This window comes from Diplotaxodon limnothrissa, linkage group LG7 (assembly GCF_057381915.1).
Source record: "Diplotaxodon limnothrissa isolate DT_005_m linkage group LG7, D_limnothrissa_male_GT1.1, whole genome shotgun sequence".
Taxonomy (NCBI): domain Eukaryota; kingdom Metazoa; phylum Chordata; class Actinopteri; order Cichliformes; family Cichlidae; genus Diplotaxodon; species Diplotaxodon limnothrissa.
Window position 1 is genome coordinate 5,227,656 of NC_140602.1, and position 27,186 is coordinate 5,254,841.

Consider the following 27,186-nt stretch of genomic DNA (forward strand, 5'->3'; position numbering starts at 1 on the left):
TCTAGATTTGTTAGAAAGTATAAATGGCATAACAGATAGAAGAATATTACACCAGATGCTAAAAACTACCCATCTGGCTAAGCATGTGAAACACATGGAGGTTGCTGCAGTGCTGGAGGTCAACGACCCAGGGCTGGGACTTGCTGTCAGACTGCAGCAGTAGTACAGATCCCTCATCCCTCTGCAGTGCTACAGCATCACTACTATTACAGTACTGGCCCAGGCTCTCTGACGCATGCACACTGCAGGTAAACAAGGAATGCCACTAGCAGAGAGGAAAAACAAGGGATGAAGGAACAGAAGAGGAAGCCAGGGAAAGGAATGCCAAGAAGGGGGATCAGACGGAAACTTGAGGGAGGATTAGATATAAAGCAAGAGAGAGATGGAGGGACAGAAGGTAGCACTAGCACACCAAATGCTACAATCCTGCTGCACCCAGGTCTCTCTAAAGGAGCTGGAGACCGGCGTCACAGCAGAGAATAAACAACAAACATGAGAGGCAAGATGCATAAAAGATGAAATTCTATTAAATGAGATACACAGAGCTAGAAAAAGGATAACATTTGACCCTGAAAGAGAAAAAAAATGAAGGGATTGGGCAAGAGAGTCAGAAGTCCCTGTACACTTCTAACTGACCCTGTTATAAAATATGTAAGGAGTGGAAGAAAAACGAGGTTGGAGACAAGGCTGCAAGTTAGGGCATGGACTTTGTGTCAATGCTCCTCTGAAGGAACAGTTTGTATGTATACACACACACACACACACACACATAATGAAAGATAACTGATGGGTAGCTTGGCAACAGAAGATATCTATGAAATAAGGGAAACGCTGTCCTGCTTTACGGTAACAGTTTGTGCAAAAAAGTGACATACAACTTCCCTCTGACCCCTGTCTTGCTGCTGACCAGTGACAAGGTCAGTGCTGAGTGGGAGTATGTGTGTGTGTACTGGTCTGTGACACAAATCTAAAAATGGACCCACATTCCTGAAGCACAGTCTGGGTCCCCTCACGGTGTCCACTCTGGGAGGACCCACACAAAACAAGAGGAGTGCGGTACGAGCCATCTTCAGTTAACAGTAAATTCTTCAGTAACGAGGAGCTGAAGAGATACAGGAAATGGCAATTACGAAATCTCTCTTTAAAAAGACAGCACAGTGAGCAGGAGTCAGAGTTTGTCATACTGATTCACCAGAAAAAAATTAAGTACGTACCACCCATACGCCTATCATTTCAGTTGGTTTCTGGGTACATTTCTAACATTATTTCTATGCCGATGTGGCACCAACTGGACCAAACTTTCAACAGTATACACGGTATATTGCATGTACTCTAGTGTCTCCTTTTAAGTATTCAATAAGTCTGTTTAAGACCCCGGCTCACAGGTGCAAACTACACCTCTCGCGACTGTCAAGCTACCACCCTGGGGATGATGATGTCATTGACTGAAACTGGCAGCTGCCACCTCCATGTATGCTTCAGTAGGTGTGATATGTGTGTGTGAGACACTAACAACTGTGCTCATAAGATGTGGAAAGAGGTATATAATATGGTTCAACCTGGGTTCATAGATAATTTAGATTCTAGCCTTAGTATGGGGAATAACTGTGAAACATCCTTTAAAGTAAAACTTTACACCTGAATGAAAGTGAATCTGACTGGGATGTGGGTATGTGGCATGGTGGTGAAAGCTCCTGACGGCTCTGTGCATGTGCAGTGTGAGGTCATCCCTGATGATTTCTGAGATGTGGTCACCTGATCTGGTGTGGTCACACCTACATGTTGGTGAATATCAGGGATCCTTTAGCACACAGACACACATAAGGCCCTGTTCAGGGTACACATTTATATACAAGTGCATTTTTATACTTTTACATAAAAGTTTGTCTGTCTCAGTACACAGACTTCATTTTTGTCTGTAAAGAAAGCATTCATTCTCTTTACGTGGTAACACCTCATCATCCTCCCAATTCTTTATATAATGAAGTCATGTTTTGTATCCCAAAATCCTCTCACATGAACTCACACTAGAGTAAAGAAATATACATATATTATATTTTCTGTAATTGTTAGTTTTACTTTGTGATTAGATCTGAAACTATATACAGATTATGACATGTGTGTCTATGTTAAACAGTGGGATCTTAAAAGCAAACAATGACTCAGTGCATGACCTCATCAAAGCAAACATATGACATTATCCATCTCTGTAGAAACACCACTGCTGGCTTTAGCATTTCTGTTTAAATTCAGATAAATGTGAATGAAACACACGGAAATTTCCCATTTTTCCCATCTGGGTCACCTGGGAAATAACCAACACAGAAATTCATCATCTATGTTCTCAGAGTCCACTTTTGCAATCATGGGAGATGACACATGAAACACGTGTGATGTCCTTGATGGTAAAACACAGTCTGTGTCAGACACTAGATGACAAACACTTTTTGATCATAACAAAGTAAATAACTATTTCCTCTTTAGATGCACATTTGATTTATTCATGAAAGTGTAACTTTTTTCATGCAACACTGAATTAAGCATGAATTAAAGTAAACATGCTGTAAGAGAAAAATGGGAAAGTCACCATTTTAATAAGAAAATCCTATAAGAGAAATACAAAAAGATGAATTCTTGCAACTGTAGCTAATGAGATTTATTTTTTAAATTGTCTTTCCATATGGGGTTCCCTATCATGCATCATTACAGCCGCCTCCTAACCCTTGACATGGAGGATAAACACAACATATGGTGTGTCATCAGTGGAATTGATGGAGATCTTCTACATTGCATAAATCCATTAGTCACATGTTATCTCTCTCTGTTTGGCAGGACACTCAGCCGATATCACCAATTAAGATCACAGACAAGATTACAGCCTTTCTTGGCTTTATTGCTGCATGCCCATTATACCAAACAAAAAGAATCAGCCTATTGTTCATTATCATGTCTAAAATGTTGGTATCACAACAGCTGGAGAATATTTTCAGGTGTAAAATGAATGTTTCCATAAAGGCATCACATTGGTACGGCTGCAGCTAACAATTATTCAGTTATTTATTGTTTTTTGATTATACAGTGAAATTGGAGAAATATGTTTAAATCTGTTTGCATAATTTCTTCAAATTGCCTGTTTAGTCTGACTAATAGTGCAGAAATCACAAAAGGAAATCAGCAGCATTTAGAAAGCTGAAAGTGACTGTTAAGGGTTTCACTTGTTGTCATTCGACTTCCCAAAACACTTTTCCCCCTCTCTTGATCTTGATTAAATGTCTCAACCAATCAGTTAATACCCATTACAGAGTCCAGTACTGGGGAATGGCTCAATATATTTATCAATTTTCTTTTTTTGGTTATCTATTTGTGCTATATTGATTTCAGCATTATTCTATTTTGCAAGCAGAAATCCTAAATTTTACAAGTTCACCCCGTCACATCTGTCTTAAACTTGATGCACTACATCTTGGTCAGTGTGATACAGCTGGTTTCTTCACTTTACATCAAAAATGCAAAAATCAGCTAAATTTTCATCTGGAAACCTACTTGTGGTTATAAATATTTAAGTTCTGCCACATTAACAGATTTGACAGCTCATAAGTGCAACGTATCTATATGCAGGCATGCTATTTCGTTTAACAAAAGCGTGGGGTCCATGTCTATATAGAAGAGGAAGGGTGCTTCCCCAGGCTGGTTACTGGTAGTGAAAACCTCTGGTCCATCTGTCAGGCCTGCCTGGCCGGCTGTCCCTGTCACAGCAGCAGGGATTAGCCAGGCTTAAGCCAAGAAACCAGCCGCCTGCCCTCTAGCCTGTCGGAAAAGGCATGAGGAAGCCCCATTTCCGACTAAGCCTGCGCTCTCCCAGCAGAGGTCGTCCATCATCTAGCCTACTGTGTCCAGTTCTCTACACCTACATTAATAGAGAGCATTAATAAAAGGAGCTATGAAGGGATGGAACGTGAAAGGCAGAAGAAAGAGGACACCATTTTGTTTGCTGCTGTTCTGTTCATTCAGCTCAGTTAACTGAAGCATTGGGAGCTTCGATGAAAGAGGGTGAGTGCAGCGCCTTGGGGGACGCAGGCTATTAGTTCTCAATGGGATGCGAGGCGAGAGGCAGCTGGGGAGGAGGCGGAGGCAACAGCCCATCCATGAATACTGTCAATGCTGCTCTCCTGCTTCCTGCATTCACTTCCCATACAAAGAGCCACAATGGTGTCCTTTGGCGTTTTGGCTGGCTGAGACAGCTCCTGGAGATGCTCAGAGCCATGTGGGGGGTACAGACGATGGTGTGTGTGTGTGTGTGTGTGTATGGGGGGGTCAGTCGGGAGCTGGCTTAAACACCACACAGCCAATCTGCACGTGCCCAGCCCGCGGCCTGCCAGTGGCCACACAAAAGGGATGATGTCATGCTTAGCCAATAACAAAAGAGTCTGGGTCCGTCAGGCCCTCCTCTCTAACCCGGCTAGTTCCAGCTTTATCCAGCCTAGCATTAATCGCAAGCCTTATCCTCTTTACTGGGGGTGGGGAATGGATAATAACAAAGCAGGCATGGGACAACACTAGACAGTGAGAGGAGAACTGGAATAAACTAATAAGAATCGAGGTGGTTGCGAGCAGCTGCAGGCTATGGTTGCAAAACAGACAGACAGAGCTGTCACGAGAATGAAAGTGAGCGAAATCAGGAGGAAGCATGGCTCTGTGGGGTGCCACAGTGTGAGATCTGCCAAGCACAGAGCCCCACACAGAGATGAACCCAGAGACGGAGCACAGAAACACGCTCTAGCGCGCTGCACTCAGGGCAAGTAATGAAACTGAAACTCTGACAGTGATCCAAAGCCTCAAATAAACATTTCTCCAGCAGCAGCTAATTTAAATCCATCGCTTTCTCTTTGTTGTCTACATCTCTAGTGTTCAAAAGATTTTATTTTTGGGTGTGTAAGATCTCGGCTAAAATAAAACCATTATCGGAACAAAACTGGATCTTTTGGTCGGAATAATACAAGTATTCAGATACAGAATCTTCTGGCTGATAATGGTTCATGTTAGGTGAAAAGGAAGGCATGTGGGGTCGACTCGCATTAAAGCATTAGAGCCAGGGAAAAACAGCAGGTATATAGGGACTCGGTTAAATATCCCAGGTGCTATTAGTGGAACTGAAGTTCATTTTACCATGTAGACGCTGTCTGTCATCTACAAATGTTAGTGTAACCCAGCAGGAGTAAACAGAGCAATAAAGTAATAAAGTCTAAATATTTGCCTTTTTTTTGGGAAGTGATGTTTTTAGTTATGAAAGATGTACCAAGCAGGTAAATACATGTCAGCCAGTTTGGGGCTGACACACAATGGCATAAAATGGAAGCTGGTCATAAATCACTCTTATAAATAGGCTCAACAGAATAAGATGAGTGGCAGGCCAGACAACCAGACCGCCTCCTGGCAACCAGGAAGTAGAACAACAAAAAAGAAGTGTGAACTGCCATTCTGAGTCACGCCTAAAAAAAAAAATTCACTCACCTGGCAAGTGTCATGGGTTGCTGTGAATCATTGTTTTATTGCACTGGGTGTAACTAAAAAGTTGAATATCTAAAAATAACATTTGAAGCCAGGAGGCAGAAAATCATCTCCCATGTCCTCTACAGCTTTTTTGCTTTCTGTATTCAGTCAAGTAAAACTGTTAGCTGATGAATGCATGCGCAAACATGACAGCACAAAAAGCACATACCGCACACAAAACACACTGATGTCAACCCTCCTCCTCTCCCCTTGCTCCCCCCCCCTCCCCCCTCAGAGATCCTTCAGTTTCACACAGAGACTAAAAATACAGGAGTCAGCATGCCGCGGCTGGACAAGCCATGGAAAGAAGGCTGTCATATTCAGAGGAGAAGTCATGGAAACCAGAAGGATCCGATTTCAGGGCCACTGATAAGCAACAAACATACAGTATGCGTGCCTGCCCACCAAATATAGCATCCACTGATGTGCTTGGCTAACACAGAGGAGGCTAGTTTGGAACTACAGTGAAACGCAGGTCAGACTGTTGGTAATAATCTCATACAGCTGGCGTAAAGTCAGCATCTTGCATGACGGCACTTCAACGGTGTGACAGCGTGCTGACAAGGGAACCTGAATCTGAGACCCTAGGCTCAAAGAAAGTCCTCCTATATCAACCCACTGCACCTACTGCATAATGAAAACATGCTACAAGCAGAGCTGCTATACTACTAAACTCTAAATGTGAGCAGACGAACAAACAAAAATTTGTAAATCACCAAGGTGTGCTTGGGACAAGTCAATCAGTTGTTTAAAGGAGTTATTTCAGTCTGTGGGTTGAGGGAATTTATGAAGCACAGAAAGCACTAAATATAAAAACGCGAACCATTTTTTGAAACACTCAAATTTTTATTTTGATCAAGTTCAATAAGAATATGAATACCACTCATGTTCTTCAATACGAGATCAATATGAGTTTCGTAATTGTAAAACTACCAGTATCTTAAATTTGGCTTGGCACAAAGACTGCACACAGGGGAAACGGCTAGTTTGGCTCCGAGCAAAAGTGACAAACTCCACTTACTGGCACCTCTAAATCTCAGCAGTTAGCATGCTTTGTCTTATTTATTTGTGAGAAGTGTAAAAACATACAAATGACCATTTTAAGAGGTTTTAAGAGTAGATTATGAAGCAGGTAGGAATCAAGTGTCTCACCGTTATCAGCAAGGTAGGAGCTTGGCATAATGTCAGCTTGGCACTTAAGTGAATGGCTCTCTAATCACATTCTACCACCCAAAAAGCATCAGCTGTCAGGTAGCCTTAATTGAGCTTTAACTCACCTTCACTTTGCCATTGGGTTGAAGCAACTCAGTGACAGACACTTTGTCCTGCTGCAGCCGCCTCTTCACCAGCTTTGAGCAGCAAACGTTGACCGCGCCTTGTACGTGTGACGCATTGTACTCAGAAAACGTCCTGCTGTCAATCACCAGCAAGCGGCCTGTCCCTCTCTGGATGAGGCTCGCCAGGCGCTTGATGTCCATGGCGCTCTTCTTGTTGGGCCCTTTCTCCCCTGCCATGATGTAAGACGGGCTGAGTGGTAAGCTAGGGTCAAAGACGTGGGGGTGAGGGGTAGTGGGGTATGAAGAATGAGGGGTAGATGAGAGAGGTGGAGGAAGGAGGAGATAAGGGTCAGTGGAGAAGGGCTACCACTGGAGCAGACGCTGGGAGATCCATGGTGCCTAAAAGAAGAAGCGACAAAAAAAAAAAAAGGAAAGAGAATTAAGTAAGCAAAGCATTCATGGAGAAATGTAAGAACGCGACAAACATGTGATCATAAAGGGCACATGTTGGTCTAAGCTTCACTCAATCACTCCATGGCAACAAATAAAGCCCTTCAAACTCAACTGCTGCAAAGTCACAACAACGGATCCATTTCACACACATTTCCAATCCTGACTCTAGCACAAGAATTCACACGTACTTTTGATCTTTTGCATTATCTTTTATTAGCAGATATTTAGCACCTGGCATTTTAAAATAACCACAGTGCTATAAAGATGAATACAAAAGTTATTTAAAGACTTAAAAGCTGACCGGATCATCCAACGAGATTTAGCAGTCCTGGGATCTGAAGGAATATCACACATCCGAAGACAAAGACTTAAATTCGACAAGTGTGAGTGCCTGTGTAACTGTGTGAAGGCTGGTGGTTGTTGACCGAGGGTCTCTTGTGCAGTAGCTCGTGAAACAGGAAACTGAGAGCGTGCGATAAATTAAGCCAGGGGAATTCAAAGAGCAGGTCTGGACACAGGCAGAAGGCCTGTGTGACATCCTGTGCGTGTGTGTTTGTATGTGTGTTTCAAATTAACCATCCACAAACTTGATGAACTGCCTCCGTCTATCCGTCACTTCTAATCACTCTGATCTCCTCCGTGCTCACATTCACCACAGCCCTTTTACCTTTAACATGGGACACACACACACACACACACACACGATCAGTCGTTTATTGGGGTTGTGAGAAACAGCATGTGTGCGCGTGCTAGACTGCACATTACAAAACCACTGTGCCATTTAATTAAGTCAACATGCAAATGAAAAAAAACCCAGCGTAGTTTGAGGTCCATTTCATTGGTCAACCAGGTGTCATGCGACAAGTAAAAGGTCAGAATGTGAATGCAGCCATGTTGTTTTATTCATCTACAGGCACGTGGTGTCATTAAAAATGAATGGGCCTCTTCTCGCTTACCCCAAAGCGTAAATGGAGGTTTAAACCTCAGCTGAAAAGGAAGAGTGTGAGTGACAGAGGTGCAGTAGCCAAAACAAAAACGATGATAAGGCTATGTTCCTCTTGAGAGGATGGGCAGAAAAGAAAAACAGTTAACAACACTGGTGAGAAAGTGAGAGAGGGGGTTAAACTGGGGAGGAAATGTATCTAATCACTTGTGTCCTGCAACTTTTCACCTGTGGTCTGGCAGCGCCACAGAGGGAGGGAGTAGAGCGAGAAAGGAGAGCTGTGTGGAGGTAACGAAGGATGTTATTCAGCCAGGATCTCTCCAGCCTAGCAACTTAGCCAGCTCAAGGTGAGGGAGAGGGGATGATTGTGGAGCAGGGAAGAAACAGATGAAGGAGAATGTGGGTGAAAAATCAAATCTCACATGCAGACGACCACATCAAACATATGACATGGAGGTTGAGTAGTGCTTCACTACAGCCTACAGCTCGTCTCCTATTGACTTGTAGTCTGCTGGATGAACTGAACATGCAGCCGATGTACACATGCTTTCGCTGCCTGGCAACACGCCTGATGCAAGAGGAGCAGCACAAGAACATGAAAGAGAGACAGTAGCAACTGCTTGCACTGTTAAACAACAAACTGCTGCTGAATCAGAACGTAGATACCGGCAAGCATTGACATAGATAAAAATTTAGATAGTCAATGAAGGTTGAAGGCAAAACGCCCACTGGCTTGCACAACATATAAAACAGCACAAACAAATGAGCACAGTCCACCTAAGCTTAGCTGATCTTTTCTTTAACTGAAAAAGTGAATCCCAGTTTATGTGTAACTAGCATGCTGACATAACTTCACATTATAAGCATCCGGATATGCTTATAATATCCGGATGCTTATAATGTGCTTTCTACTCTGCAGAAAGCTTTGCTGCAATACCAGTTTGCCCCTGTACAAAAAACATCCGCTGCCACATTACAACCTGCCCCATCACCTGTTATACCGTACCTTATCTGGCAGGAAGCCCTTCGGTCGTGCAGCTAACAACACAGCTTCGAGGGATGTGAATCTTTTGCTGTCTTTCTCTGTGTCCCTGCCGCTGCTGAGCACAGCATCTGATGCTGCATATGTCTAATGGCGACTGCTCTCCCACCCACCCAGTCTCACACTTTTTCCTCTCTGAATCTCTCCTTCCTTCTCTATCACTCTCTTTCTTGCTTTTGTGCAGTGAACAGAGATGGGGAGGGGATGAGTGTGCAGGTTTACATGTGTGGTAGTCAGAGACGGAGCGCTCTGCATCTTTATGTCGCTTGACAATTGTCCCATGGCAAACTCAAAAAAATCCCACTTCTATGGACAGAAAGGGGGTTGGAATAAAAGGTTAATAAGAGAAAACAGCAAGAATATTGACAATAAAATATGAGAAAGGCAGAGAAATTAAAAGAAGCAACACAGCCATCCACGTGATTACTCAGCATAACAAACATCGCCCATCTCCTCATGCAGAAAAAATGCCCCTCCACATCACATCCAAGCAGGAAAAAAAAGGAAGAATCATTAAATAAATAAATAAATAAAATAAGCTCCTCACACTTAAGGAAGCAGCACTAGGCTGTGATGCTCCGACTGAACAGAAGAAAACAAGCAAAGAGAAGAGAAAGCAGAGAGACAGACACACTGTGTACAGGCCTGGAGCAGATTTGGTTGCCATGGAAACAGCCCAGGCTGGGGTGATAAGGGGGCACGAGAAGGGTGATTGTGATGGGATGCTCACTGATGCTGATACAAGATAAAGCTAAAACAGACAGTGGAGCTCAAGATAGATTCTCCAAACCTGAGCTGTATGTGCACCTTTTATTTTACTCACTTAAAAGAAAATGACCACAAATTAGCCTAAAAGCCACCGACCAAAATTATTTTAATATATTTCTATCTGATGTTTCCTCTAATGTAGCCCAAAAATCTCACTGCTTTCCCAAAAGCAAGTTCACACAGTCAGAAGATCCACACAGACCAGGTTATGCAGATCCAAGGAGTCAAAACAAAATAATTACACCACGACAACTTGCAGAGAAACTAGTCTGACTGGTCAACTTTGAGGAAATTTTTACTCCAGGTGGGATTTTTTTTTTATAAACCCTACACATCCTTCGGATTTCTGGAAATATTAGCTGTAAATGAATGGTACCCAGAAATTTGACGCCCAGCTGTATCTCTTCACCAACCAGTCAACTTGCTGTTCACATGCAAATTTGGCGAGACACACGTAAGTAATGACTTTAAAGCAATTCAATAGGTAAGCACAAAGATGAGTGTAAACACTTCAGCATGCAGCCAAATATGATGTCAACTCAAATCATCTTTCTTTCTGAGTTATGCTGTTGGATGATGGCCAAAAAGGTGTTTTTTAAGGACATTATGATGTCACTGTTAAGGATGGCTATTGAGAACCGGTTCCAAATACTTCATGATCATATGCCTTTGAGCTCCACCTATCAATGCTGGTGTGGTTTTCTACATTGCAGAACAATGACGCTAAAGCAGTGGATCTTTTCGTAATTCCTCCCATTCAACCATTTGTTTATACTATGAAAACTTTAGATAATAACACACTGCGTTGACGATAAAAATCCTGCGCTGACCGACATTTCTCCACAAGGAAAATTGATTAGACGTCAACAAGGAAAATGATAAAGAATCAGGGCAATATGCAGAATTGATAATGATGAAAATCTTATCAACATCCCTCCCTAGTCACAGTGGAACTGACCTATTGGATATAACTTGTCATCGCGTCATCATTTTATGCTAGTAGGATTTTGTTGTGTTTTCTAATAATTAAGGTGCTTTGTGAGGTCACAGTGACGTCTGAAATCTAATGAACTTCCTCCAGACAAAGACAATTAACAGACTCCCAATCAAACATCAAACAAATCAAACATTTTCCCCTCTTGTCATGCAAAACACAGCAACACAAATCATTGACAGACTCTACTGAAACGGTTCAATAAAAGACTGATAACAAAAAAGGTTGGTGCATATTAACATCAAGCTGAGGAAGTAACTTTATCTCAATAAAATGGGCAACACACGCAGGTGTATTCACAGCCTTTCACCATGGGGTGAACATGAAGGGCCAGCTCCATGATGACATTATCAGACATCAGGGACAGAGGCAAACACAAAGAGAGTAACTGGAGGGCAACCAGTGGTGATGTAATACCATCCAGGTTATTCATTAACTCCCTGCATAACGTCACCTGCGGCCACAGCCTTGAGTAGGCTGATATGAAGCGAGCAAGGTTCGCACAATGACAGGCACGACTGGTTTGTTTAGACCACAAACAATTACATCACCAGCGCATCTTGTGCCCTTTAGTCTGTGCAGCAGGCCCTCTCATGAACTCAAAGTTTGCATATATATGTGTATGTAAGCTGTCTGTCTGTCTCTCTCTCTCTGGAGTGTTTCACTTACACTTTAAAGGGTGACCACAACAAAGCACTGTTCAGCAGAAGTGGAAAAAAAGACGAACCGATACAGCATAGCATCGTATTATTTTTATCAAGCCACGGACACTAATTCAAGCAACATTACATCATATTTGCTCAACTGAAAAAGGCATTCAAGAATGGACACACTTGGCTTAGCTAATAGCTCAGTTACACTAGTAGTAGTACAAAAGCTGGACAACAACCTTGTATCTGCCAGAAACAAAACAAACCTGTGGTTGCCTTGTGATTGTACTGGATTCTTTTCACATTCTGGGACCAATTGCAACATGCTGCTTTTTTCAATGAACATAACATGAGTGGACTCGACTCAGCTGGCTGCCAAACAGATGTATTCTGGTTTTATTCATATAGAACAGGAAGGTAGCTAAACACAAATGTGAATTTCTGCTAAATGTGTTTTTTTGTCTGTGTAGACAGTAACAGATTGATAGCACACTGACGCTGTCTAATAGCAACAATTATGGCAGATTTTAGTGACAGTGTCTGTGCTTTCCTGCTTTATCTTATTGGATTAACTTTGTGGACATAATTTGCAGTGAAATCACAATCTATGCTATTGAAATATTTACCCTTTCAAAATGCCAAAAACTGCAATAATATCAGAATATCAAGTATTCTGATATTATTGTATCATGGGATGTCTGGTGATTGCCACTTCTAATGAGCAGGTACAGGATCACCTGTTTATAGTGGAGAATTTTAGTAGAAGTTCTTGCAATTGTGTTAAAAGGCAAAATATTAGCATATCATGCAAAATCACGACAGAATGAATAAAAGTATTGTCAGTTAAAGATTAATCTCTTGGTCTGTACAAAGGCCCAAAACAGTTAGCATTATAAGCAGTGTTGTTTTGTCTCACAGTCCAAAACCAAAAGATATCTAGTTGACTTTCACCGGTGAGAACCTCCGACTTGATTAAGAAAATACTTTATCATTAATTTTCTGTCAGGTAAATAAATGAAAGCATGACTGTTGTGAGTTCAGTGGCATTCACTGCTTTTAGCTATACAATAAACGTAGTAAACAATTAATTTATAGCTGTAATCAATTATTATTGTGGAATTTAAAAAGAAACAGTTATTGGCACACCTTAAATCATCAAATTTTTAACAATGCTTACAATTAATGGTTAATAGTTGATGATTGTCTAACCCTGAGTGTTTACCACGACTAATAACCAGTGTAACATGCTGTTGCAGCGGTTCTGTCATTTTAAAAAATCGATTTCTTGGTGCAGCTGGACAGCGCTATCATATTGTAAACAACACATCCAAGCATGAAGCCTTCCGGCGTCCTCTCATCAATACTCCCTCAGTGCACTGACTGCTGTAAAATGCAGGGTCATACATAGCTGGGACTACCCCCAGACTCCACTACAACAGCCACATGATAGGTAATGTAAATGTAAATAATATCGAGAATCTCTGATACAAAAATACATCGTCAAATAAATATAATGTGTACATATAGAAATGCTCTGAAAAATCAAATCATCAGAGATGGGGGCGCACATACACATACACACACAACACAAAAACAAAAAACAGACAAGACGTTGTGTATCGTTTACCAGCGTTCAAAATGATGGAGGCTGAGCGGTCGCAGCGCACTACAATAAACCGACCTACATTAGAAATAAGAATAGACTCCAGTGCGGACAGCAGGCACTGCTTTTAAAAAACGCCGGATACAGTCAGCATCAACTATTGTTATACCCCACACTTACAGAGAGGTTGTTTTGAGTGGGAAACCTGGCCTGGGTTTGTTATGACGCGTGGATATGTCCGCATGCGAAAATGAGCCCTCTCCATTGATCGGGAAGGCTGTGATGACTTTAACCAGCGCGAACATTAAACAGAAAATTCGGGAAGAAACCTAATACACCTACCTTACAATAGGAAACCGGCACAGCGATTTTTTTGCATCCCAATAAAACGATCGATAACTTGAGCATGGACGAGGTTTATTCCCATTATGAGACGGGCGCGCACTTAAAGAGGGGGGAGGAGTGCGAGCTGACGGGCTCGCCGCAGCAGCAGCGAGCTGGGCACGAGCACAGACAGCGAGCAGCCGATTCAAACAAACAAATGTCCTTTCTTGCTAATTGACAAACACACTCAAGCACTCACCTCGGGCTCCATGCGTCTGCGGGGTGTTATTCAACTGGCCTCCATGTGTGAGGGGACAGTGGCGGAGTCTTCATGGGGGCTGGCCGGTGTTTACTTGGCGGTGTTGCGGGGTGTACAGTAAAGACCTCAGCTGACAGAGGATGACAGCGCCAGGAGCAAACCAGGCATGAAAGCGCGCGGTGATAGGCTACAAACGGCCTCCTCAGCCGTTCAGCTGGCTCGTGGAGAGCAAGATTAGCTTTACTAGGCTAGGTGAAGGCTAAAACTGTTAGCTGTTATTGTGTGTGTGTGTGTGTGTGTGTGAGGAGGAGGAGGAGGAGGGGGGTGGTTAGGTACGGAAGGTGCACTTTAGCACTTTCATGAACTAAAGCGATGAGGTCATGGTTCAGGAGGGAGACGGGAAAAAAGGAAACTGTGAGGTTGACGTCACTTCCAACCAATCAGCGGCGACGGTTTAGGACTAGGGTGACGTCAGTGATCTGATCTGCGGATTAAAGGGACAGTCCGGCTTTTTTTTCTTTTTTTTAAAGGAGACGCACTCACGTTGAGTGTGTGTGTTTTTTAAAACTGCCTTACACACAGAAAAAACAGGGATAATATGAATCTTTATTTATTTCCTTATTTTATTATATTCAAATAATTATTATGAAATACAAATCACATAACACCTTTTAAATGTCTCATTTTGTTTTATTTTTATGTGCTCCTTTCTGTTTCTGTTTCTCTTTTATGCCTTATTGAGCAATATTGTCTCGTTATGTTGTAGGTGTGTTTCAGCTATTCTGCCTCATTTACGCTATGTTGCTGCAGGTTATCCTTATATGTTTTGGCTTCTGCGAAATAATCATTTCCCCCGTTTTGGGATTAATAACGTGTATTCACTTAGACTACACTGCAGTCTGATCTTAGAATTTAAATGCAAAACAATTGCAAGTCATTTTCTTAAGCATTAATACAGTTTTGCAGGGAACCACTATATCTTTTTTTATTTGTAAGTTTTTATTCTATTTTACTTTTCTGAATTTCTTTCGGTTCGTTTCCTGAGGTTAGGCCTACGGTAAAAATGTAGAGCTTTTAAAAAAAAAAATACAAAAAATTGAAACTAAATCCGAGACAAACGATATGAGCATGCAGCTCAGACTCGTGTCTGTGTTACTTCATAACAAGTAAAAGCCAAATTTTGTAAAAGTAGATTTTCTAAAACAGGCTCACCCAGTGTTAGCAGCCCTGGATGGTTGACTATTACTATTATTAATATTTCAAAATCTATTTCGTATTTGCTCTTCGTCATGGACCAAACGATTTAAGCTGAATTGCACTTGCAAACTACTGAGCTGCCCGTTTCTCTTTGTGAAAGATACAGGCTACGCTGAAGTGTCATTTGGATGCCACTGATTTAATTTTGATTATGTTTTTCAAGATAGTGTTTTAAAAATAATGTGCAAGAAACGAAAACTGATCGATCTACAGTATCGCATTCTCACTCAGCCCGGTTTCTGCAATGAATGGATGATTGGTGTTTGAATTCACCGCCAAGTAAATTCACTGAATTCATCAGCTCTCTATTGTTAGATTAAAGCCTTTGTTTTGTTGCTTTGAACAATCTGTCAGCGAGCAGTTGCCTGCAGGGAGGTTTGGCAATGTGTGTCATTAGATCGCATATACTGACCCCTAGCGGTGAACGTGTGCGATTGCAGCCTGTCAGCATGAAACCAAAAAAGACTGGGGGTGGAAAAAAGACTGATCAGATGATCAGGGCAGAGTAACTCTAAAAAAACAACAACACAAATTCATGAAAATCTATCTTTATTTGGATGCAAAAAGTCACAACTTAAAGCGATACTGTAGCAGAGGAGAGGAATACTGATTGCTGGTTGGTTGTACGTCTGACTGTTTGGCTATTAAGTTATCCCCATTTTGATCTTCAGAAGAAGTCCAAGTAAGCACGGACAACAAACACTCAAAATAGAAGCTTTTCAATCAAGTAGACTGGAGATTATCAGAGGATTATGTCACATGCCTGACAATACACTGTAGCCTTTCTTGTCTGTCTCAACCAGGTGCTGCTGTAAAAGGTCATTTTGGCAGTTATATTCTCCCGGCTGATGTCTTATTTATAAAGCGGTCCGAGCCCACTCTGGTAAGTTCATCCTCTGATAACGTCCAGGGCCACTGATCTGAAGCGTCATGATAGTCAAGATAGAAGTTGTTTGACTTTTTGTAGAAAACTGTCTTCACTGTTTTAGCTGCCTTACACATAGCGATTATTTCTCGTGTTGTCAACTGAGAGTGGCCTCGAGTCACAGATAGAATAGAGTGGGGACTGTGTGAAAACTCAGTCTGAGGTAAAATTCTCCAAGAAAACGATAAAAACGTACACAGAAAGCAAAGCATATTAAAGCAAAGCCTAAAGACCTAAAGTAATAATACTGAACATAATCTATTTATCTTCTGTACTGTAAGGTAACTTAGGTAGTTGTCACATTTTGTTCCGTTAAATCTTGCAATATAAACCGATGGTTTGATCCACAGTATGAGCTACATTCCATCATGGTGTAAACGGAAATATACACAAGGCATCTACTCGAAAGGATTGTATCAAAATGTTCTAAAAATATCTCTGGTTGGTTTCACAAAAGCAAACTGTATCAAAAGCATTGGCCGAGAGCAAGCAATAATAATAGGCTTAAACCCTTTTACACAACAAAAAGCAGGACAACCAATCACGTCGCTTTGATTGTGGACCTATGGAGTCCCATACAGCACATGCAATCCATTAAACTCAACACAATCAAAACACAATACAGAAAAAAGAACTTTTACAGCTGAACATCGGAGAGACAACCTTTGTTGGTCTATTGTGCTTCATACAGATTAGGCCTGGCCTGTCTATACAACAATCATGGGCTTCTTACTTCACAGATGTGTTCAAGCTACTGTTTAAAGCAGAGGCATTGCAGAACTTGAAACTCTGAGGGCAACAAGCTTCATGATAGAAAATTGGACATTTACAAGAATATCCTTATGTTTATGGTGTATTGTTTATGCAACTTTTTTTTTTTTTGCTTTCCTCTTCATTACATCCTCCCGTGTAACGTCGATTGTGCACAATGGATTCTCCGGAGCTCCTGCATTGATTTTTCTAATGGTGTGATTCTATTTCTGGCCTCTGTCCCCTCAGTATCCCTGGCTCTGTGACGCCTCTGAGTTAACGTCTATGTGGCCTTAATGCAGAAGTTGTTTACTGTAAACATCATGGGCCATGAGGACTGCACAGGCAGCATGGTAAAACTGTAATACTGTAGATTGCACAGAAATCCTAATTAGTAGTGATGGGTCGTTCGCGAACGAAATGGCTCTTAGAGCCGGCTCTTTGACGTGAACGACGCGAGCCGGCTCCTTATCGCGAGCCGTCACGTGGGTTTTTTTTTTTTTTTTTCTCTCAGCCTCTCTCTCGCACTTTTTTTCCGCTTCACTCTGCACGCGAGCCTTGTGCTTTATGCTGGGCAGAGGGGGGAGGGGCGGTAGTTACACTCAGTAGCACAGGAACAGAGCCAGAGAGAGAGAAAGAGAGGCAGGGACAACAACATTAGAAAGGTATAGTAATCATCCACAACTATTTTCAGTTGCAGATGATAAAGGATTGAGAAAGTTTATTCATGCAGGTCCATATGACAGAGAATATGCATGTTCTTTTAGTTTTCATATTATAATTTATATTTAATTGTGTTGTGGTTTGCAGTGTTTTGTGTTCTTTTCACTTTAAATTTGTGAAAGGAAAAAGCTGAAAATTTAAATAGTTAAAACTTGAAATGTGAATAGTTGATTTTTGTATTATATGATTTATTTATTACATTTTATGTGGAGTGAATAAATAAAAGTATATTTACGGTGGCCCCTAGAGACAAAGCACATACAAACTTCAAATCACGTACGAACTCTGAAGCATGTACAAACTCCAAAACACGTAAAAACACGTACAAACTCCAAAACACGTAAAAACTCCAAAACACGTAAAAACACGTACAAACTCCGAAGCACATAAAAACTCAGAAGCACATAAAAACTCAAAACACGTACAAAAGACAACAGAAGTGCTCCAGGATGCTGGGCGCAGTGTTGAGCCTTTGTTATCTTGTGGCTACACAAGCCAGCAAGTACCAACGACCGGATTTGGTGTGTGGTAATAACAGGTAAATGAACTTTTTTTTAAATTATTTGAATATATATATGAGTGCCTGTGTATAAATACACAAACAATACACACATGCTTTCAATTGTGTAATTTAAGTGATCTAGTAGCTCGGCTTTGGAAGTTCAGTTCATGCTAGAAATGTGTTTTGGAGTTTGTACGTGTTTTGTCTCTAGGGGCCACCGCATATATTTATATATAAACATATATAAATAAAACCACTTGTTTTTATGTTAGTAATTCCTTTTGTGCATAATTTTATATTATTGTTAATAATAAATTAATTAAAGCAACAAAACAACCTGAAGAGCCGGTTCGGAGCCGAAAGAGCCGGCTCTTTTTAGTGAGCCGAACCGAAAGAGCCGGATCTCTAAAAAGAGCCGGAAATCCCATCACTACTAATTAGTTAGTTAATAACCTAATCGTTATACATTCCTATGTTCCATAACATTGCACATGCCTTTAATGAACACTTAGCACCATGCAACCTGAAGATGAGGTGACTCTTGAATGCAGCAAAAGTTGAGACAGGCCTTCTGTAATGATTTTTTTTTTTTTTTTTTTTACATTGAAATTGAGAGAAAAGGCTAGACGTCATTTACTTTTACATTTCATATGAACTTTTATATCAGTATAGTTAAATATTAGGCTGGCATTTGATTATCTCTGTAGATTTAAACGATGCTGACACTTATACTGTAAAGGGCCCTTATTGTCAACACATACTTTCTTTCATTTCCTTACAGGTAAGTCACACCACTGCAGGCGATCTGATTATACTTCACTTCCAGTCTAACCTTTCGATAACTGTACAATCATTACACGAGGAAGCTGTTTTAGACCAAGTGCAAAACAAGGCCTCGATGACGGAGACTAATGTGCAGTGGTGTGATGGAAACCTTAGCAGTGCAAATGAAATGAAGGCGAGAGTGCTGGCTTGGATTATTTTAGGTGTGACTGCTTCAACTTATCAAGAACATGTGGATCGATGGGACTGCGTTACTACTATTTTCAGGTGAGTTATCTCAAATCACACCTCCTCTATATTTGTTCTACTCAACCACGCACAATTAGCACAGATTCAGTTCTGTTTGAGTGACCCTGCCTTGAGTGAAGAGAATAACATGGTTTGAACTTGTTAAAGGGTGAGATTGAGATGATGTTAGGTACAGTGGTGCATACCACCTGAGGCGGTTACGTGTACAGTGGTGTGTCTCGGTCTGGGTGTGGCTGTTGGGCTCCATCTACTCCTCAGCAGTTTGAGAAAGCTGCTTCTCATACAAGCTCAGGACGTGATGCACAAACTGGTACTGCTCACACGTCTGTATCATGCCACCCCTGAAAAACACACACACAAAGAGATACCATTAAATCTAACACTTCACATAGTAATTATATAACAAAATTAAATGGAAAATTTTCGTTTAAAGTCAACATTTGTTTATCAGCTCCAGCAAAAAATAAAATGTTTATCACATTTTTTCAAACAATGAATGAAATACATTAGCCATGATATCTTGACTTATTAAACTCAGATGTATCCAATAACACTAATAATGACTGCTTTCATTGTGGGTGTTCTAATGTGCTTGATGGCCGGCTGGGATTGTACCTCACATAAATAATATTACTAGTAGCACCCATGCTTGTTGTTTTCTGACTCAAAAGTGAGTAAAGGTAATCATTTCCTTTAACACTCACAGAACCATGCATGGTTTTTTGAAGTGTGTAATTAATGGACTATAATTTTAAGATCCCCGACCCGGTCCTGAATTGGATAAGCACAAGACGGATGGAGGGACAGATAATTTAGAAGAAGGTTTGGTGACCTTCTTTTTGGAACTAAATCAAACTACGTCAGCTGAGCTTTTATGCCAGAACTAAAGATAGGCACGAGCACAGATAAGAGCTCTAAGCATATCTCACCTGTCCAGACGGAGCTGGCAGGTGGTTCTCAGGATGTCAACTACACCCTCAGTCCTCAGCTGCTTGCACAGGATGGAGGTGGCAATGAAGCAGCCAGTTCGACCAATTCCAGCACTGTAAAGAAAAAGTTGGAGAAGTAATGTGTTGGATTTTTGTATTCACTGAAATTTCAATTTCAGCGAAGGCACCATAAATCGAGGAACTGAATTGATTTGTGCAGTGACAAAAACCAGCAAAACAAGATACTGTAATATAAAACTAAAGATGGCTTTATCTTCTAAATATGAAATCTTTCATGCTCCCAATACTACAAACAAGTTGCTTTAGCCCTGTACCTGCAGTGGACAATTATAGGGCCACTGGAGGGCAGGGCTTCCTCACGGGCCCTTTCCACTTCCTGCACCAGCTCCAGCAGGGGTGGAGCCTTGTCTGGGGTCTTCTGATCAGGCCAGGAAGTGTACCAGTACTGCCGCAGAGTGCGCTCCTCTTCCCCGCACTGGTGCATGCACACAGACAGTGACACAGATGTCATTATACCAAGCACACAGAGAACACCTGTTGCTCTTCATGCTTGACCAAACAGTTGCCTTGGTTTAGTAGTGAACGCAGAACAAACATTAAAAAAAGAGATTATACAAAAACAGACTATTTGTCCTGGTCTGTACTGAGCATAAACAAATTTCTGAAAGTCAGTCCACCAATAATTATGAATCCTATAGATAAACAACATAACATGAGGAGATGAATAATCAACAAGCTTTTAACTCATTGCAGTTACATAATGATCCCCTGGTGCTTAGCAATCGGATGCAGGCTGCATTTACTGAATTATCTTGTTTTGTTTGCTAAGTGCCGATGCCACCATGACCTCAAATTAAAAATAAAGCACCCATCATGAACACATGAATGGAGCGTTGAGCGAACCACCTTCCAACACCCATATCTGTTGTGATAAATTACTGGATAAAATATGACTGTTTGATACACATAATTTTAGAAACATGTTTTTGTTGAGTCGGGAACACAAAATAATAATCTTCTGCAGTGTTTTTGTGACATTAATCGAGGGATCATCATGTAAACAGTGCATTTAATTGTGCACATACGTATCAGCAGATGCAGGTAAAAGTAGCTAATTAAAACGCACGGATTTATGGCTGATATTGTAGCCATGCAGATAGTTCTGATCCACATCTAACATCTGAATTTAAATTGGCACCTAAGGGATGAAATTTAATTTAAGTGCCTTAGATTGAAAGAATAAAAACAAAAATGTAACATATCTTTAGAGAAATTTCCACTTTGAATATAACATAAAGCACACTTTTAAAAATTTTTAGGGTGTTACGTGGAAAGACGTCTGCTAACACAGATGACATATAAAGTAAAGGTGGGTAATCCTTTGGAATTAGCCACGTGCAGGATTGTCAACTTTGCCACGGCTTATCGCCTTTGGGCCAAGAGAGAGGAAAATGAATTCTAAAGTTTATCAAGGCATCATTCAGGACAATGATACAGAGGCTTTCTGATGTTACCTGCTCATGAAAGCCTTTACTGCTTTAAGCACATTAGCATACAGATGACAGGGTTTAACTTGCACACTTCTGTTCCTAATTACATGTTAAGAACCTGGCTGTGAACCCTTAGTTTTGTTTTAATTCATATATTTGACAGTATGAGCACCAGAAGAAAAATTAAAATAACTTGTAACTAGTTCTATATTTTTGTTTCGTTCACTTATTTCTTTGTGCATCCCTCTCAGTATGTATTCTGTCATCCCTTTAGGTCAACTTTCTTCTGATTTGCTGCCTCTTACAAACAGAACATGTGAACAGCAGATGGGTGGGGCTTATGTGCTCACAGCCAGACCTGTGCCTGAGACCGTATTAGGGATATCCACTCCATTTGACATCTGTCTCGAGCAGACTATTTGGAGCAGACCTGAGCTTTTGGCTCACCGGGATTAGTTTTACATATGTTGACCTAAATGAAACTTTGGCCACGCTTAACATGAGCATCCACCACTGTAACCCCATCCCCCCACCCATCCACCTCTGTATAAGGTTGTTTCCATTTTCATGTATGCATATCATTAGAGGCAAACAGCTTTTTGGCATTACTTGAAGCTAAAACATTAAAGTGGTGTTGTTGTGGTTCACCCTTTGTATTTCACATATTAATGCATTCTCTGTCGGTTACCTTCAGAGTAAACACCCTCAGACTGTAGTCATCCTCCTGGGTCACCTTGACCACAGTGATTTCGATGCCTTCGTGTGTCACAGTGTCCTCGGGCCAGTACTCAGCACATTTCTACAAGAAACAATAGACACAGCAGATAATATAGCTGGTTAATATTTAGGAACATTTATCAAAGAATCCTTTGAACAGTTACCTCATTCTTCTCCTCCAGGTTGGTGATCATCACTATGATTGGGGTCCTCTCTTGCCACACCATCCTCCATAAATCCCCCACTGTGTTCACAGTGGGACCCTGGGTAGCAATGTATGCACGCTCCTCGCCCCCATAACCCTGCACATGCACACACTCGTTGTTTTGCTACCATTACATATCAAAGCCATAACAAATCGCTGCATCAGAGTGCATTTGAACTTACTTTGAGATAATTAGCGTTGATATAGGTAAAAAGAAAATCATCTTCATCCTGTGACTTCAAGATCACTCTGCTGTGCGTGTCTGCAGGTGGGCAATGTGACATTATCATGAGAAAGGGAGCTGGTTACACATTCATTCATTCTGTATCTCATCCTACAGCTCAGTGATACAAAATGGTTGCACCCTTATGTGTGTCATTGTGAACATAAATACTGGAAATTTGATGTCTTGCAAACACATTTTAACATTAAAGTGAAAGAGGATGCAAAATTATTTAAGATAATCAGCATAAAAATAGTTTTAAAAATTGCTACCTCAATATTATGTTTATAGTAACTGATGTCACTAGCTTGTGTTACAGCTCTACTTACTGGGTAAAATTGTTTTGTAGCGATTCTTTCTCACCAGCCCTGGGTAATTGTACTCCTTAGGGTCCACAAAGTTCATGGGAGTTTCCTGCCAATGGACACAGAACAATGAAGGCAAATGAAAGTGAAGAAATGGGGAAGTCCAAAAGTCACCTTCTACATAACAACCAAACGGTGAGGAAATAATATTAAACACGTGAAGTCATTCACAGCCTCTCACACTCAACCATTGCTGTATTAGTGTGTGTGTGTGTGTGTGTGTGTGAACGCGCATCCTTCTTCCTAACAGACACAAGAATTTTCTGTGGGTTTTTGTATGCAAAAAGAAAAAAAATGCTTGCATCCCTCCATCTTCCGCCCACTAACAGAAAGTAGAAAAGCTTACGGGCGTGTGCAGAGCACCGATCGGTGTGTGTGGCTGCATCTGTGTGTGCGTGTACGTCTTTTCCGGCGAGTCTCTGTTCATTTCATATTAATCTCGAGAACGTAGGTGGCTGAGCTACTGTTGCTGCACTCACATAAAACTCAGCCTGCAGGCTCTGGTCGTCCATGGCCCTTGTGTGTAGCATGGCAGGGGTCAGGACGTGCGTTCCCTGTCGGAGATACTCCTGGGCCGACTGGTCTCTTGGAGAGAGTTGGGCTCCGTAGCCATAGGGCTCTGTGCAGCCTGGTGTGCACATGTCCAAGGTCAGGGAAACATTGGAGCCTCTCCTGTTTTATTCAGACAGTCAGACAAATGCATATATCTGCATTACAAATGAATGAATAAAGTGTGAGTCTCCCTGCTGGAAGAAAAACAAACATAAATGCAAACATTTCCACCTGCTGGATGCTCTTTTCTAACCTCTCCTGAAGCCCCACTGGTGTGACAGTAAGGGTGGCAGCATCTCCCTCCGTCCTGGTATCTGCACCTATATCAAATACTGGAGTCTGGGGCACCGGGTCCAGGTCTATCAGATCCTCCTGGGCATCTGTCCACTCTGACAAGGTGAAAGAGGGCTGACGGCTCACAGACTGACGTCGATCACCAATGTCCCTCGACACAGTTCCTGATGACCACAAGCCAGAGCCATAATTCCACTTGCACACCAGGTGGATGATCTAAGGATAGAAAAGAAGACAAAAAAGAAGCAGTCAATAAGTAAATCAATCAAACACACAACAACAGGTCGCTACGTTAAGAAACAACCGATTCAATCGATCTTGTTTCCTTTTAAGATTATTTTCCATCTTTATAGCAAATAACACCAATTCAGCATGCATCATGCATTAAATTCATGCTGAAATGACCAAAATTGTGAAATGTTTGCATAAAAATAGAGCTTAAAATAAAGGATCCAGCCAGTGTTTTACCATGACTACACAGATGGCCACGCCGATGCCTGCAGTGCCATGAACAATCCAATTGTGCTCTGTGGTGTTTACCACATCCCTCATCACCACTGACTGGCCAATAAAGGGAAACACAGAGAGAGAATGAGTTAGTCAGACATAGTTGAGTGCTTCACATCCTGTTAAACAGCTGTTTATTCTCCACCCAGACTTAAAAGCTGTCAGCCACATCTAGGATTGATACTTACATCCGTTCCAAAAATAGGGTGGCAGGGTAAGATGAACCCCAGGTAGAAGTCAATGACCTGCAGGGCTTTGTAGATGGAAGAGAGTGGCCCATTTCCATCCACCACAAAAAATATCCAGTACCCCTGGGGGGAGAGAAGAAGGAAGGCAGATTGTCACCACTCCAGTCATTCATGCACTGGAAATCGGACTGCAGCCATTCTCAGGTGAAAAGGGAAAAGGAAAGAAGATGGACCATTACACAGGCATAAAAAATATGTAAATTGTCCACATAGAGTCTAGTGTCGTAATCGTGGCTGCATTTACGAGGCTCTTTTATTTACTTATGGTAATGTTGCACCTGTCCTTTTTTCTGTTTAAATGAATCAAACATGAAGTCAACAATAGACGGAAACAGGAAGAGGGAATTAATGGTGAAGAGGTGTCAAATTTTAGCCTCATCTAGCCACCCCCAGAAAAAGTATTTTCCAAGCCTGAAGCACTTGAAGCAAATATGAAAATGCAATCATACATATGAAAAGATAAACCACTGTGGAAAATTAAAGGTCAAGCTGAAAGAAAACCTCAAGCTTAAGTGTTGACTTGTCATTTGCAAGGCGGATATTGCAGGTGAAACCCAAAGACGACCTAAAAACTTACTCTGATTAAAAGCAGATGATAGAGAGCCTGGAACACATACCAAGATTTGGGAAGTGATAAACAGTGCTGCCCAGCAGTGGAGTTCAATCACCAGTGTGTACACCTTGCGTAAAAACACTTCCTCTTGGGGGTTTTGGCCCTCAGCGGTTCCATCTTTACATTCTAGGAGCCCGTCTTTTTTAAGGGCTCCGTCGCCAATTTTTTCAGTCTTTGTGGGCTCGTCTAGCCAAACGGGATCCTCATCAGGCCTCAGGAAGATGGAGTCCTCGGTGTGGGAACGAGTGGAGCTACTCAGCCGACGGGTCATGATGCCCCTGTTGAACGAGGTTCCTTTGTGTTAAAAGGCCTTTCATATGTTATAAATCAGATTTTAAATGCATTTAGTTTACACGTGTTTATCATTAGGTGTTCGGTTTTATGTGTGCCATTATCTGAAAATCATCCCATCAAATACAAACTCCAGTTTTTAACCCTTTAAAAATGTAGACAAATGGCAACACATTTACTTATACTTTGGAGATCTTTGATAGGATCCTAGACTCTGAAACACCTACAGTACCTGGTGTTTGAAACATACAGATGTTAACATGCAGGTGTTCTTCTGTACTTACAACTTATTTGCGATTTTTCTGCTTTTGTGTACAATAAAATGTCGAGGCCATAATTTTCAGCCACACTGGGACTACATGCTGATTTTCATTTCAAGTATGTGCTATCTGTGTTTGTCACATTGCGTGTGTCTAATGTGTGGTTCTAAATGAGCGTGTATATGACAAAAAGGTTGCGTTTATTCTGCAGGTCTATTCAAATGTACAGCTAAGCAGCACAGAGTGGCTCTCATCTCCGGATCCTCTTGTCTCCCTTAGATTGGACTCCATCGTGTGTGTGTGTGTGTGTGTGTGCGTGTGTGTGTGAATTTGACAGAGAGAGAGAGAGAGAGGCTCCATTGTGGAGAAATGAGTCAGGGGTAGCGTGTTTACAGCCCTGTCCGTCACCTTGGCAACTGAGTGGCTCTCATCCCTCTCATCCGTCCTGAGCATTATCATCTACTGACAACACAGTCACACACACACAGTCAGCAGTGTATTCAAAGCTCTTTTCCGCTCAGCACTTTCAATATATATATATATATATATATATATATATATATATATATATATATATATATATATATATATATATATATATATATATAGAGAGAGAGAGAGAGAGAGAGAGAGAGAGAGAGAGAGAGAGAGAGAGAGATAGAGATAGATAGATAGATATTGTCACATGTTTCAGATAATCAAAACAATGTTATTATCAGAGTCAAATATAAGCAGGGTAAATACAAAATGCAGTTTTTAAATGATGATTTCATTGATTAAGGGAGAAAAGTTATCCAAGCCTACCTGGTCCTGTGTAACACAGTGATTGCCCCTCCTGTTTAATCATGAATTAACTGTAATTAACCACATTGTTTTGAAAGCTAAGTTCAGTTTCACTAAACATACTCAGGCCTGATTACTGGCAGATCTGATGAATCAAGAAATCCCTTAAAGAGCCTGCTTCAGCAAGATAAAAGATCTCAAAAAGCAACACATTGTGCCACGATCTGAACACAAAGACAATGCGTTGTGTGTTTTCTAACATCAAAGGTCAATAAAGTCAAATGACTGACTGACCTATGAGAGATGGCAACGAACTGGCAGGGGAGTCACATCACATGATCAAGGTAAAACCTGTATCCTGGGGCATCCGGTCACAGTCAGCCATTGTGAGGCAGAGTCAATTCTAAAAGACACAAGACAGTAGCTCAGGGCTTACATTCAAAGGTTAGCAAAATGATAAAGCTGTTGCAGATGTACTAAACATGCAAATCTCTCCAACCTCTGGAGCAGAAAAAAACAACAAACAAACAAGTAAGAAAGTGTCTCTTCCTCAAATAGCCAGGGATAATACAAAATAATACAAAACTGGTGCAAAAAATACAGTTTTATGAGTCACCTGCATGGTTATACGTGGTT

The 27,186-nt window shown here is 41.3% G+C and overlaps 2 protein-coding genes across 2 annotated transcripts in view; both read right to left on the minus strand.

The window, feature by feature from the left end:
* dusp8a (dual specificity phosphatase 8a) overlaps positions 1-13,830 on the minus strand; it is a 38,849-nt gene extending 25,019 nt beyond the window's left edge. Inside the window, exons 1-2 of the mRNA XM_085359038.1 lie at positions 13,623-13,830; positions 6,828-7,226 (exon numbers count right to left, since the gene is read on the minus strand). Of these exons, the coding sequence (XP_085215164.1) occupies positions 6,828-7,064 (237 nt within the window). The 5' untranslated portion in view covers positions 7,065-7,226; positions 13,623-13,830. The remainder of the gene's footprint in view (positions 1-6,827; positions 7,227-13,622) is intronic.
* A 5,469-nt stretch (positions 13,831-19,299) lies between these two features.
* LOC146627628 (tyrosine-protein phosphatase non-receptor type 5-like) lies at positions 19,300-25,487 on the minus strand. Its single transcript, XM_085357257.1, has 12 exons — positions 25,221-25,487; positions 24,544-24,666; positions 24,317-24,409; positions 23,808-24,064; positions 23,482-23,674; positions 22,967-23,051; positions 22,597-22,676; positions 22,374-22,511; positions 22,181-22,291; positions 20,317-20,477; positions 19,982-20,095; positions 19,300-19,393 (listed from the first exon to the last, which is right to left on the minus strand). The coding sequence occupies exons 1-12, from the start codon at positions 25,485-25,487 to the stop codon at positions 19,300-19,302; spliced, it is 1,716 nt and encodes a 571-aa protein (XP_085213383.1).
* Positions 25,488-27,186: the final 1,699 nt, after the last annotated feature.